The following is a 13,735-nucleotide window of genomic DNA, read 5'->3' as shown; positions in this document are numbered from 1 at the left end:
AACAGGTTTTGCTTGCTGTAATCATTCCCTCTTTTCATTCCGTCCATTAAGGCCCTGTTTACAAGTATGCAGATATTTTTGTAAAACTGAGATTTTTTTCTGAAACACCTTTCTAAGGGGAATATTTTTCAAAACTTGGGTTACTTTGCATGTGTGTGGACGTGTAATATTGAGCGATTGGGAAACAGTGACGAAGGTGGATTTTATCCCCCGTCACTTACATTTAATGCAGATTAATAGAATGAATACAGCAAGAAATCCTGTTTCACTGTTGACCTGACTCTGAGCCAAGTCTTCTGTTAACTTTAAATTCTTTTTGTTAACATAATCACCTGACTGAATCTTTGGGTTTGACCTGGAAGCTAAAAATAGACACCACCTTTATCACCTCTTACTGGATACATGCATAGTGATATGACTGTTGCCTCAGTAAACATCGCTTGGCCGGGTTCTTACATCAAGCAGTTTTGCTGATAAACAGAGATAAGTAGACCTTGTCTTGGCTTGGCTGTGTGTCATGTGGTTATTAGTAAATGGTTTCAAGAGCAGCGTCTTTGGGTAAGAGGCATTTTATAGCTGTTTGACTGAGGTAATGGTGTTTACTAAGAACTAGGTCAGATTATTTTTTCTTTTTACTCTAATGTACGAAACACTGGGATTGTATGTATGGTCAGTTATTATATGTGGTGATACAGGTCCAGGTTGTGCAGGTTGGTTCTGGTCTTTTCGTCATCAGGGTGGAGAGGAGCTTAGAAGGTGATGCGGTGCATGAGTGATGGCTGCCATGCTGCATCACGCTGAGAGAGCTGAAGGTGGTGGAGGGAGGTCGTCATCTGGCCCGTTGTGCCTTAGCCTCCCCCTACCGCCACAGCACACAGGGGAGAACCACTTAATAAGGTCATCACTTGATCCCCGACTGTTCTGTGTCTCTCCCCTCCATCCTTCCCTCCACCAGTCTGTCACCTCGTTTTTCTTTTATATGTCTTTGCAGTCTCTTTTAATTGTCCCGATGCTCTTTGTCCTCTTTCTTACTTAGTTTTCAAATGTTTATTTTGCTATCACTCAAAGTTAATCAAGCTGAGGCTTTTCAGCAGAAGCAGTTGAATGAGTAGCTCTGGTTAGGATGTGTCCGTACCAAGTGGCCTCCAGGTCTTAAAAATTAAGCCAACAGCTAAGTGCCAAAAACTGCAGTTCCCCTAATGGCCTCTTGAGGCTGGCCCCAAGAGCGAGTCAGTCCCCATAGACACCCATGTTAAAGCTACAGTTGGTCACTTTAATGAAAATAAAATCTGGCATATTTGCTGAAACTGTATTCTGAAAGACGTACATGAGACAGATTATCTGTGTAAAAAATCATGACCCTCCTCCTTCGGCGGCTTTAATGGCATTTGTTAAAATCGACCACGGTGCACCAAAAGCAACCAATCAGCTGTCAGTCGTGTCATTCACTGCTTGTGAACTGCGGTAAAACTGTCAAACTATGCAGGGCTGATCAAATATGTTTCAGTAACATATTTCAGTGAAATGTTGTTTCGCTGTAAAATATTTAACTCAACTGCTTCAATTTTGTTAAGGCTTAAAGTTATGCATAATTAAGGGCCTGGCCGCTTTGAGTGACAGGCTGCTGTGAGGGGTCGCTACAGTTTATGAGCCAGATCCACCCCTCACTCCTCCACAGCTCCACCCTCTCGTCCAAAGATGGTCATGTCTGGCTCCAAAAATCCGAGATGGTGACAGCCAAAATGCCAAACTAGAGAATGGTTGGTCAAGTGGGTCAAAAATCTACTTACCCAAAGTCAGCTTCTACCCATACTACACAAATTGTTTATTTGTGTAGTATGGGCAAGTATGGTCCTTTACTGTGGTATGGGTTTATTTATAGTTATCAAATATCAACAAAGATTAAAGGTAGTTGTCATGAAAAATGACCCAGTTTTATCCGCCTTGCACTGAAACTTCCAGCAAACCTGGCAATAGACACAGTTGGAGTTTCCTTCACATCCTTTCGTGCCACGTAATTAACCTCCTGGTTCCAGGATAATTAAAATGCTCCCTTGTGCTGTATCTCATAAACTTTGTCTTTACACGCCGCCATTTTCTTACAGGTGCCCGATCAGTACTGCGCATGTGCAACTCTTGACAGAGATGAGAAGGAAGCAAGATAGCTCACTCCTTTGATCATCAGCTCTGGAAAAAAACATTGTGTTTAATTATTTTTACCACTTGCAAGTGCAAGTTTTGGGCAAGTGAGTTGCTAGATTTACTAGCCCGACGTGGCATTTAACTTGCCCCGGGCAATCGGGCATTTGTCATTGTGGAGCCCTTTGAAACAGGAGTCCACAAACCAGTGGGTGATGTTAGGTGGCTGCGTCTGTTATTTTTGTACAGCCCATGGCGCGTACCTCAAATCAGTCTTTGTCACCCTACAAGTTGCAGTGAAAATGTTTCACAGCAAACTCTCAGCACTCATATGTTCAGAGAGGAGTCTTTTCAGTGGCATGCTTCCTCAAGGGTTTTTTCGGAGTATGAATTAAGCAGCATGATACCCCACAGCCCCGAGGCCCCAAGAATAGAAGACAAGTGCACTCAAGCCAAAATTTGCACTTGAACCTGCCACTGCTGCTATCAGCTCTTATTCATGGGCCACTGTGGGGGTTGCTGGCATGCTGCTCATATTATGTTGGCACGGCTGTTCTTACAGTGCGGCCTGCTGGAACAGGCGAGCGACTGTGTGTGCGTTCGAGATGGACAAAGATTGAGTTAGATGGCGTACACGAGAGACAGAGGGAACAGAATAGGTCAGAAACAGTGAGAGGAGTTAGGGGTAGGCTGTGAAAAAATGGAAGCCAGTCTTTTGTCAGACACAGGTATCACGCCAAAGTCACAACCTCTGGATGATATGGAACCAACAGTAGTGAAGGTTATCATCGATGTCCCCTGCTGGGAGACGCTCACAGACAGTGGGGTGGTACTCAGGCCGGGCCAAGACACACACACAGCCATAAAGGAATCAGTGGTTAAGCTCTCCTTCTCAAAGCTTTTTAATCTTTCTCCTCGGGGCCAGCAGAGAAAGACGCAGTGCTGTGCCTGACAAGATTACAGTGCACAGTGCAGCTGCGGTTGAGTGAAAGGCTCATTGTAAGTCATTGTTATGGCTGTTGTACATGCCAGCGGCACATAAGCTCTTGATTAGCTCTTGCTGTGTGTGACACTGCATTTTCACTGCTGGAATTACGGGCTTTAGTCTCGTGTTTTTATTGAGGGAGAATGTAACTGCAAGGGCCATAATGGTCTCATGTACTTGTCAAATAGTTTTCATTCACTTCCTAATCAATGGTCTTTAAGTGCTGCGATACAACGACCTTCCTGAAAGAGCTGAGACCTGGGTTATTAACTAACATTAGTGACTCAGAGTTAAAACTGAGAAAATTGTTTTTCGGGAACACTCATGTTTATGCCTCCAACTAGTTTGTTCAATGTTGCTTTCTGTCACTCTTGTGCTCATCTGCAGGACAATGTGTTGAACATTATCAATCAGATCATGGATGAATGTATTCCCACCGACCGGGCCAACAGAGACTTCTGCGTCAAGTTCCCCGAGGAGATTCGCCATGACAACTTGGCAGGGCAGCTGTGGTTTGGAGCTGAGGTAGAGTATTCCCTCCAGCATCAGTCCAGTAGAAAACAACCCTCCACAAGTCGTACACACATGCATGAAATTAGTAAAATTATGTATTTAATCTTTACAAATTTATTGATTGTCAAGTGTCATTGTAAGCATACTTTTCTCAGTTTATGTCTATACAAGGAGAAATGATTGATGATGTACGTGTTCCTGTGCAGTGTCTGGCCGCCGGTTCCATCATCATGAACAGGGAGATAGAGAGTATAGCGATGAGGCCCCTTGCTAAGGACCTTACTCGCAGCCTGGAGGAGGTACGCAACATCACCAGAGACCAGGCCCTGAGAGACCTCAACCTGTACACGGACCGCATGAAGGACGCATTGCGACATTTCGACAGCCTTTTTGCTGAGTTTGAGCTCAGGTAAATAAAGGTTAAGACAGTAATGGCGATTGGAGCAATAATATTAATCCACATTAATCATCCTCACAAGGATTCTTGGGTGCAAGAACATTAAACAAAGCTGTGAATGCCATTATAGCCCGCTTTCTTTTTCTTTAATTCCCAGTTATGTGTCAGCCATGGTGCCTGTCAAGTCTCCCAAAGAATACTACGTACAGCAGGAGGTGATTGTGCTCTTCTGTGAGACTGTGGAGAGGTGAGTTTACCGTGGAACATTTTGAAGAATTACAGCCCATAGAGCACAGCTGACTTCTTTTAGCCTGACACAGCCGGACCATTCAGTTCCTTTTTGATTTTCAAGGGGCATTATCAACGGTCGGCTCTGGATGAAAATGCCTCTGGATGCAATTGGCAGGACCCACAATTAATCAGAGCAACAAAATGTGACAGCGCTGAGTGATGCACAGTTGTAAAGAGACTACAGCATGTAAAGATGAGCTGTGATGGTGTAGCATCAAGATGTCTGAACAAGTGTTACTGCTTTTGCCATCAAAATGTGAAAATAGTACTTAAATGGAAAGTTTCACATAAGCTGCAGCTGACTCGTTTGTTTTAAAAAAAAAATACTTTAATGGCTCTCCTCTTTCTTGCTGTCGTGTCAATTGGGATTGCGAAAAAAATGTCTTAAATAAGTCTTTCTAAAGTCTTAAAAATGATATCCTAATTAATTGATGTTGGTTCTTTTTTTTTTCTTTAATTTTGGTTATTGTAAAAGTTGTCCTAAATTCCATTCCGAATGGCATCAAAAAAGTCTTAAAAGCCCTTTAATCCCACTTACCTTAAGCTGTAGGAGCACTGTGAACAAGAGGGGGGCCAGACGCATCTGCCAGAGTAAATGAAACATGAGCTTGCAGATTCATCCGGTTCCCAGAATCTAAATAATATCTGAAGATGATATGGTTATTTTTTCTATCATGTGTTTCCTCTGTTGTGTTGTTCCAGGGCCCTAAAGCTGGGCTATCTCACTCAAGACATGATCGATGACTATGAACCCGCACTGATGTTTACAATTCCCAGACTAGCCATTGTGTGGTAAGTGTTGCCTGTCCTTTCCATTCTTCCGCCCACTTCCTTGTTTTCTACTCTCTGTTGTCCTCTTACAGAATTTTAAAAATTTTTCCTGTAGTGGGCTGGTTGTGTATTCAGAGGGACCTCTCAACCTTGACCGAAAATCAGAGGACATGTCTGAGCTCTTCCGGCCTTTTCGCACTTTATTGAAGAAAATCAGGTACATTTCATGAATATTCAACATCACAAAAAAAAACTCCATTTTAAATGATCTTTTTTCCTCTGTCACTATGTCACAACTATCTTACAATGCTTTTGCAGAGACCTGCTGCAGACCCTGACTGAGGAGGAGTTGATGACACTGGAAAGGAACCTGTGTATCTCTCAGGACGGGGAGTTCTCCGTAGAGCAGGGGCAGGCCACAAACGGCTCACCAGCTCTAATCCAGGAGAATCACTCATCCTGCAGTCTCGCTAATGACACCTCCAAGAGGGAGAGTGAGGCGGAGCGGGAGCAGCTGGCTCTGTTTGTCTGTCCCAGCCAGGAGGAGGAGGTGGCGGAAGTGGAGAGGGGCTGGGAGGAGGTGGAAACGGAGAAGGGGGAGGAAGAGCAGGACCAGGGCATGCTGTGCGAGGAGGCAGAGGAGGCCGAGTTGGCCTGCTCCATGCAGTACGATGAGGAGGAACTGGAGCAGCTCAACATGATGGTGTACCGTGTGGGGGACGAAATGTCCACCCTTCTGTCGCCTCCCAGCCAGGGTCAGTCCCCAGCACACCATCCCCACAGAGGAGAGGCAGGAGGCTCCAGTGGCACTTCTAGCACTGAGGCCTCTCCCCGCAGGGTCGTGGTGAGCCAGGGAAGGACAGGCATCTGTGTAGAGGAGGAGGAGAAGGTTTTCTTCATGGAGGACCTGGACGCAGCAGGAGACAGCATCACCAGCATTTCAAGAGAGGCCTGTCGTTGTATTGCCTCTCCGTCCAAAGCACCAGAGTCTGCCCGTCCTGTGCAGCGTAACCTGGGACCGCGGCCAGACTCTACCAGGAATGGCTGGTACTCTGAGGCCCAGTCAGAGCAGCCGTGTCCACAGCCACGCAGCCAGAACACACACTGTCCTCATGCAAAGCGCGCACCTTGCACTTCCGCTCCTGGCTCTGAATCTCTGCCTTACACCAATGGGTGGGATATGGGTTTGGAGGGGACAGCGTCTGAAACGGCTGAGGTCATCGCCCACCGTATGGGTGGGATGAAGCTGTCTGCCACGGTCATCTTCAACCCTCGTTCCCCCAGCTTGACTGAGCTGGCAGTGGACAAGCTGCTACTGCCGCGGCCCACTCCCTCTGAGATTGAGCCCTGCGGCCCTCTGGTGGCCACTCACTGCCTGCTCAACTCCTGCGTCTGCTGTGGGAGCTGCGAGGACGGCCATGAGGATGCCATCAACACAGAAACCACTGGACTTGGGTTAGGCATTGCCCTGGGATTGGACAAACACTGTAAGACTGCAGCCCCCAACTCTGTCATCCAGTCTTCTGCTTGCCGGCTGCCACCACGAAGTCACGAGCCTCACAGTAAAGGTGAGCTCGCCCAGTTGACTCCCCCTTCTTCCCGCTGTTCTGCAGAGATGCTTGAAGACGAGTCAAACTCCCAGCTCTGTGAGAAGTGTCTGGTCGTGGCTCCAGGGCCAGGGCTTCACGCTCAGGACTGTGGCTCCAGTGGAGGGGATGGACCCTCCCCGTGCAACCACCAGTTGAGGAATGAAAAGAGGCAGCAGGCCAGTGGAGGCCGACAGAGGGACAAGGAGACGGATAAGGACAAGCCAGGAATGAAAGACTCGAAGAAGGACACCAAAGAGGACAGCAGGAGGAGCTCCAGGTGTGCTGTCCTTTTTATTGATTCATTTGGGGGACGAGTGATTTTGACACAATCATGCATCAACATAATTATACATTTTATTTAACCATTCATCATGTATTATATATTTCGTTGCTTTCATCTCACTTTGTCTTATGTTGCCTTAATTATTGCCTGTTTTATTTTATCATTGTGTTTGTGTTTGTACATTTTATTCTGTTCTTTTTTTTCACTCTTTATTTGGTTGTTTTTAGTTCTCAGAGCTCTCCCCTCAGCTCTGTGTCAGGTAGTGACTGTGAGAGTGTGTCGGTCACCACATGTAGTCTGTCGAGCAGTGCGTACACTCCCAGGTAACTCATCACTCATGAAAGTGTGTGTCACTGTCATATTTGTGAGCGTCTTTTTCTGCCCTCGCTCAAAAAAGTAGCCGAAAACTGAATCCTTGCACGATTGCTAAAAAGATAGCTTTGGTAACTTCCAGTCTTTATGCAGCAGTCGATTGAAGTGTCAGTCACTCCTTCCCATAAGGGGACTACATTAATTTGCCTCCTGGCTTACACTGTACTTTTAATTAGATGTTGTAGTATTGATTTCCATGTGCATTCTGCACAGTATATTTAAAGATAATGGCTTATTGCTGTAAATTATAAGGGAAATTGATTTTTGTCATATTAGTTTATATGTGTTATTCATCATTTTTAACTTAAAGATTTAAATATACAACGGATGAAATATGAATTTAATGTGTAGATTGTGCTTTAACAATTTGTTAGGAGAAATTGACAATCTTGCTCTGTCTGTCACCTCCAGCCCTGTCAGCAGTCTGACCCCCAGCTCAGGGATGTCAGAAGACCTGGACCATCAGGAGATCCAGCTGGCCCTGCAAAATGCCAAGCTGGCCGCCAGGAACAAGATCCGATCCCGCTTCCACAGCAGCAGCGACCTCATCCACCGTCTCTTTGTTTGTATATCAGGTAAAATCCCTCGCAATGTCGGTCGCGCTGCCTTCACATCTTTGTCTCTCCCATGCTGATATGTGTTCTGGCATGATGCAGGTGTTGCTGATCAGCTACAGACCAACTATGCTAGTGACCTTCGCAGCATCCTCAAGACTCTGTTTGAAGTCATGGCAACCAAGTGCGAGGAGGGAGATAACGACAACCACAAGAAAGGTGAGGAACGTGTCTTGGGTGTACAACATGTAACAGTACATTGTCTCTTATGAACATAATACAGACAGAATTCAGAACAAGGGGGTTGCTCTTTGTGATGAATCTACAGAGAATTATCCCCCAACCTTCTTCAATGTTTATGGAGCTTTATAGAGACAGAGCCCATGAAGTCCCGCCCTTACTGGAGGGGAAAACAATTAATCACTCTCCATTTACTTTGTATTGCGTGAAGGTGCCTCCTTGTCGTTAATGTCAGCTAACTAACAAGCAGACATTACTAAGTTTTTACAAGCTACCGACCTGAAAAACTGAGCTTTTAAGCATTAAGACGTGAGGCATCAGCAGAAGGATATGTGGAAACAGTGGGATCCTGACACTCAGTATACCTACGTGCAGCAAGCATTTTGCTAGTTTGGCCAGACAAATTGTAGAGGTTGAAGCTAACTATAATATGTACGGCCTGGTTTTGATCTTTGTTAGCTTAAATGATGATCTCACCTGGTGATTCAATTACATAGTTGTAAATATCAAAGTATGTAGCAACTGAACATTCAGTGGAATAATTTCTCCAAGATAAGCAAGGTAAAAAGGGACACTGAGACTGACAATATTTAGACATAGGGTGCTAAAATAACCCTTTGACATGCTGATATCTTATGTTTTTAGCGAGCTACAGGCATTTTGTTTGCCTTTCAGCTCTTGATGCATATTGTGGCACTAATAGTTTTCCCCTCTGGTGGGCGTGGTTGTCAGAATATGACGTGTTGCGCTCTGTCTCTATAGTGAGTTACAGCTCATTGTTTAGCTGTGTGGCCCACAACACAGCTGTTTTCTTCTGCACAAGGCAGCTGTTTTACTCCCCCTCCTTTAACCTCTTTGAGAAATCCACCAATACTTATTATATCATATCCCATCTTGACTAATGTAATGCCATTTCACCTGCATCAGCTAGTCTGCATTATATTGTCTAACTGGTCCGTAACTCTGCAGCAGAGCTTTTAACATAAACAGCAATCAATCACACAATGCACCCGTTTTAGTTTCTTCTTTTATGGTGTCCAGCAGGTCCTGTTCTGCGTAGTGCCGTGCTGGAAGACTGTGCTCTCTGTCAGGAGACGATTTCCTCATCGGAATTGGCAGCCAAGGCCCGGGAGGGCCACTTCGAAGGTCAGAAAATCCACAAACAGACCCACTCAGAGTTAAAATTTTGTTTTCTCTGCAGCAGATGTACTGATGGTGACAGGACTACTTTGTGTTAACTGTTTGTGTCTGTGCAGACCCTCCAGACTGGGTCCCCGATGAAGCCTGCAACTCCTGCATTGCTTGCAAGGCTCCGTTCACCGTCATCCGGAGGAAGCATCACTGTAGAAGCTGTGGAAAGGTATAATGATGTGTGACAGTCTGTGTGCCAGATTCTCAGTGTCTAATGTGTAGTTGATGATTCATACCCTGTGCATCATATGAATAGTGTCTGATACATTACATGCTGTGTCATTTCAGATCTTCTGCTCTCGCTGCTCTTCCCACTCTGCTCCTTTGCCCCGGTATGGCCAGGTGAAGCCTGTCAGGGTTTGCACGCACTGCTACATGTTTCATGTCACGCCCTTCTACAGTGACAAGGCTGGCATCTAACCCAAGACTGTCACCGAAAGCACACAGTTCGCCACAACAAGCATATGCAACGGACAGATCCAGAGCTGTGTACAAAGCAAATGCCACACTGCTCTGGTAAGCTTGATGGTCGTCATCGTGCCTGCTAAGCAAGGCTTCGGAGTGCGGCCGTTACAGATGGCAGAACAGCGAGATGAGACACACAGCCACGAGTGGTGATTTGATCTGATTGTGTTGCTTCGGAGAGACTGGTGCATCACTGGGAACCAAAGGGTTTAATTTCAGTGCCCAGCCAGCACGCAGAAATGATTCACAAATGCCTGTCTGACAAAAGAGGTGCAAGAGAGAGATGGGATGAACAGGCAGTAAGAGATTTTGAACTGGAGTTGTGCAGCAGTCTGTAGCAGGTTGCAGCACGAAATCAAAACAGGCCACCTTGTTTGTTCTGTTGCTTTAGGTGTAAACGACGGGACTTGTGACATATTTTGCTATGCTTTAGCGAGCTTCCTACATTTGTGCCAGAGCTCCCACGGGACTCGGATTACTCAAAAGAATGTAAGTCATGATAACCATGTAAATAAGGATAATTCTGGTAATAGCTACACTACAATGTCTTCAGTCAACAGTTGCTATTTATATGGGAACTGGAAAGCAGTCTTCACCTGGCTACCAGTCCCAGTAAAGCAAAAATGAAAAACAGACAGCTTTTATATTGAGATTCTGTCATGCTTTTAATGGCAATGAATGTCTAATTCTGTATCACTTTGTGAAATGGTGTCCAGGTTCAAACAAGTTTGACCGTTCACCTCTTGATGGCAATGGGCTGTGCCCGCTGCTTTTACAGTTGCACCGTGGCATGTTTAGTTTTCTCTGGGGACTTCGCTGCACACCGAGATGGATAAAAGGGACTCCTTAGTCATCACTGTCAGGTCTTGAAGGCCCCCTAGTGGAGAGTTGACCTCTCTTCGCTCAGTGCTCTCATCACCATGTCGTGTACAATGTGTTCTGAACCAGAGGCCTTCTCAGGTGCTGGCCTACAGACTACAGGCCGATTATTGCCCATTGATTTCTCTTCCTCAAACTCGTTATAGTGCAATATTGTGACTACTAACTGCAATGGTCCTGCACATTTTAGCCACAACATTTAGCTATTTAAATTGTAATTATACAGGCCGTTTCTGAGGAGATCAGTTGTGCCGATTTGGGTTTACACTAAATTATTTCCAACTTTGACTCTGGTACTGTCGGACCAGAACAGATACTTTGTTCACAGACTGACTTCCTTTCTGCTCTTGAATCTGCTTCCATTACAATGACCGCATACAAAGTATCTTCCATGCTCCTAATATATCGCAGTTTGTACATCTGAATGGCCTGAAGTGGCCACTCTACAAATATGGACCTTTGAGCAACGTCGATGAAATGTCACATCATGTCCATCCTGCTCTGACATAAAGCAGTTTCTCAGGCATTACATAATCAAAATCACTCACTACTCTTCTTCAATCAGTCTTTTTTTTTCCATCAAAGAACATATAAACTCACTTTGAAAAGGTATGTTTTTGTTTTCCTTTTATAAAGAACAAAAATAATGTATGAAGCTATAATCTCTTTTATGTAAAATACAAGGAATCATGCAGTAATTAAAGGGCGGGATATCCTATTATTGTTTCAGAGCTTGGTCTTATTTTGTAAAATTCCAGGACATTTCCATGATAAGAGCTGTGTAAAATACTCAACAAACAAATAATGTTCTATAGTTTTAAATGCGATGTATATTGAAATAAATTACTTTTTCCTGTTTAAGAATGTTGACTGATAACTTCTCCTTTCCCCTGCACTGAAATGTGTCCGTAGTGCTCCAGATAGATTGACGTACTTCCCATTGATTACAGTCCAGTCCTGTCTTTCAGGAGACACAGAACACTGAGATGGTTGAAAATTGAAATAGTTGAGTATCTTTTTCATTTAAATATTGACTGACTGAATTTTCTCCAAAAAAGCTCATTTACAGCCGGAGTCTATTTTCGTTCCTATTTGTCAGTGTTTCCTGCCACTTGAGTAGGCAGTGTGGGCCTACTCATCAGATGAGCAACACCCTGCTTAACTGAATTTCTGAGTTTTGTGGGGAGCTGCCGGAGTGACACATTATTCAGCCTTCAGATTTTTCCACATCCAGTAGTTACAGGGAAAACAGGGAGGGAGCTAAGTCATGATGACAATTTTCTAACAAAGTTTGTGTTACTAAATGGGGAATTGATTCCAGTGAAACTGTGACTGGTTATATTACTGGAATTGTAGCATCCAGTGTTTCTGATGCTTGAGCCATACTAGAGGCTAAAGCCAGGATATGTCAGTCTCTGCTGCTTTGAATATTGTTTTTATCCATCTCTTGGGATGGATCTAAATAAACACAGTTACAGCATACCATTCAGGACCAGCACAGGAAGCCTTTTTGACAGAAACCCCAAAAACTTGACTTTTATCTTGACAAAATACAATAAACTGATGCAGAAAAGGCACAACTTGGTGCATGAAACTGGAGAAGACTGGAGCTGGAGGACCCCAACATCCTCCATTTCATATGTGTCTCCCGAAATTTGAAACAAAACCCACACCCTTGATATAATGAGTGAAACAGTACTGATGGTGCAGGAGAATTTCTTTGCCTCATTGCAGGAACTGATCTAGTCAACTTAGGGACCACTAGGGGGCAGCATTTGTTCATGGCGTTGTATCAAAATGGTATTTATCACTCAAAGCACAGGGAGATGCAGTACTGAACATTCATTCATTCATCTTCTAACCGCTTCATCCTCTTGGAGTAAAATTACTAATATCACAATTAAAAAACACTTTGTTATAAGTAAAAAGTCCTACATTCAAAATCTGACTTAAGTGAGTGTGTAAGTATAAACAAGGAAATGTCATGAGTAAAAGTACTCACTATGAAGCCAAATGGGCTGTTTAGTTGTCACATTACTATGTATTATAATGTTAGATTGTATCATTATTGATGTAGTAACGTTAAAGATGCATTTTTATGTTGTAGCTGGCTGCAATAGAGCTAATTTTATTCATTTTATAATGTTTGTTGAACAGGCAAAGGTCTCATTCCAACATTAAGGGACAGACATTTTTGAGTGTCAAACACTTCATTTCCTGCATTCTGGAGAATTTTTATGCACCAATGTGTGCATTTTCTGCACAGATTTTGCCAAATGCACATATTCTACAGTTGGAGCATCCTACACCCATGTTTGGGTTGTTTAATTTACTGTATAACAATATAATATGTTAATGCACTGTATTTCATCTACTCATTATAGGTTTTCAAACTCCTCATCTGCAAAGTACCTAGTAACTAAAGTCATCAAATGTAGTGAGTAGTAAAAAGTAAAATATAATATTTCCCTTTGAAATGTAGTGGAGTAGAAGAAGAAAGTAACATAAAATGAAAACACTCAACTACACGTACCTTAAAATTGTACTTAAGTACAGTACTTGAGTAAATATACCTAATTGCTTTCCACCAAAGGGTGCTGAACCAGATATTTCAATTCATTTACCCTTAAATATTGAAAATCTTGTATTTCACATGAGATTTCAGTAGCAATTTACAACTGCTCAAGTTAAAGCTTGAGAAGGCAGTTTCATTTTGGCGTCAAGAATCCCATAATAAACTTTGAGCTCATTTAAATTCAGGTGATCTGAGAGAACACACCAGACCTCTGCACCTTCACTTGGCTCTGTCTTCAGGTTTTATAAAATGTAGTCTGCGATGTGAGACTTTGAGCAATAACAGGCTGTTTTCACACAGAGCAGATGTCAGTCATGTCAATCACTATGTAAGCTGCGGTCAAACTGTCAAACTCGGCAGCGCTGATCAGATATGAATCAAGATTTTGTTACTGCATTACCCTTTTCTTGCCTCAAATGCTTTCAGAAACACATTTTAGTGTACTGTTTAGCTGCAAAATGAGAACCTGTAGCCCCTGTTTCACAAACACT

The 13,735-nt window shown here is 43.7% G+C and overlaps 1 protein-coding gene across 3 annotated transcripts in view; it reads left to right on the top strand.

Annotated features, from left to right (window-relative positions):
- The window catches only part of zfyve28 (zinc finger, FYVE domain containing 28), a 28,193-nt gene extending 16,673 nt beyond the window's left edge, over positions 1-11,520 (top strand). Inside the window, exons 3-14 of one of the 3 annotated variants that reach the window (XM_049596491.1) lie at positions 3,512-3,649; positions 3,844-4,046; positions 4,192-4,281; positions 5,028-5,117; positions 5,212-5,313; positions 5,415-6,962; positions 7,196-7,291; positions 7,752-7,915; positions 7,997-8,113; positions 9,179-9,280; positions 9,391-9,494; positions 9,614-11,519. In XM_049596491.1, coding sequence (XP_049452448.1) covers positions 3,512-3,649; positions 3,844-4,046; positions 4,192-4,281; positions 5,028-5,117; positions 5,212-5,313; positions 5,415-6,962; positions 7,196-7,291; positions 7,752-7,915; positions 7,997-8,113; positions 9,179-9,280; positions 9,391-9,494; positions 9,614-9,745 — 2,886 coding nt within the window. In that variant the 3' untranslated portion in view covers positions 9,746-11,519. Of the gene's footprint in view, positions 1-3,511; positions 3,650-3,843; positions 4,047-4,191; positions 4,282-5,027; positions 5,118-5,211; positions 5,314-5,414; positions 6,963-7,195; positions 7,292-7,751; positions 7,916-7,996; positions 8,114-9,175; positions 9,281-9,390; positions 9,495-9,613 lie in introns of all 3 variants that reach the window. The other 2 variants (XM_049596490.1, XM_049596492.1) reach the window with 2 other exon arrangements.
- The last annotated feature ends 2,215 nt before the right edge of the window (positions 11,521-13,735 follow it).

The sequence above is a fragment of the Epinephelus fuscoguttatus genome, linkage group LG14 (genome assembly GCF_011397635.1).
Source record: "Epinephelus fuscoguttatus linkage group LG14, E.fuscoguttatus.final_Chr_v1".
Taxonomy (NCBI): domain Eukaryota; kingdom Metazoa; phylum Chordata; class Actinopteri; order Perciformes; family Serranidae; genus Epinephelus; species Epinephelus fuscoguttatus.
The sequence above is the reverse complement of the archived record's forward strand: the minus strand, read 5'-3'. Positions and strand labels throughout refer to the sequence as shown.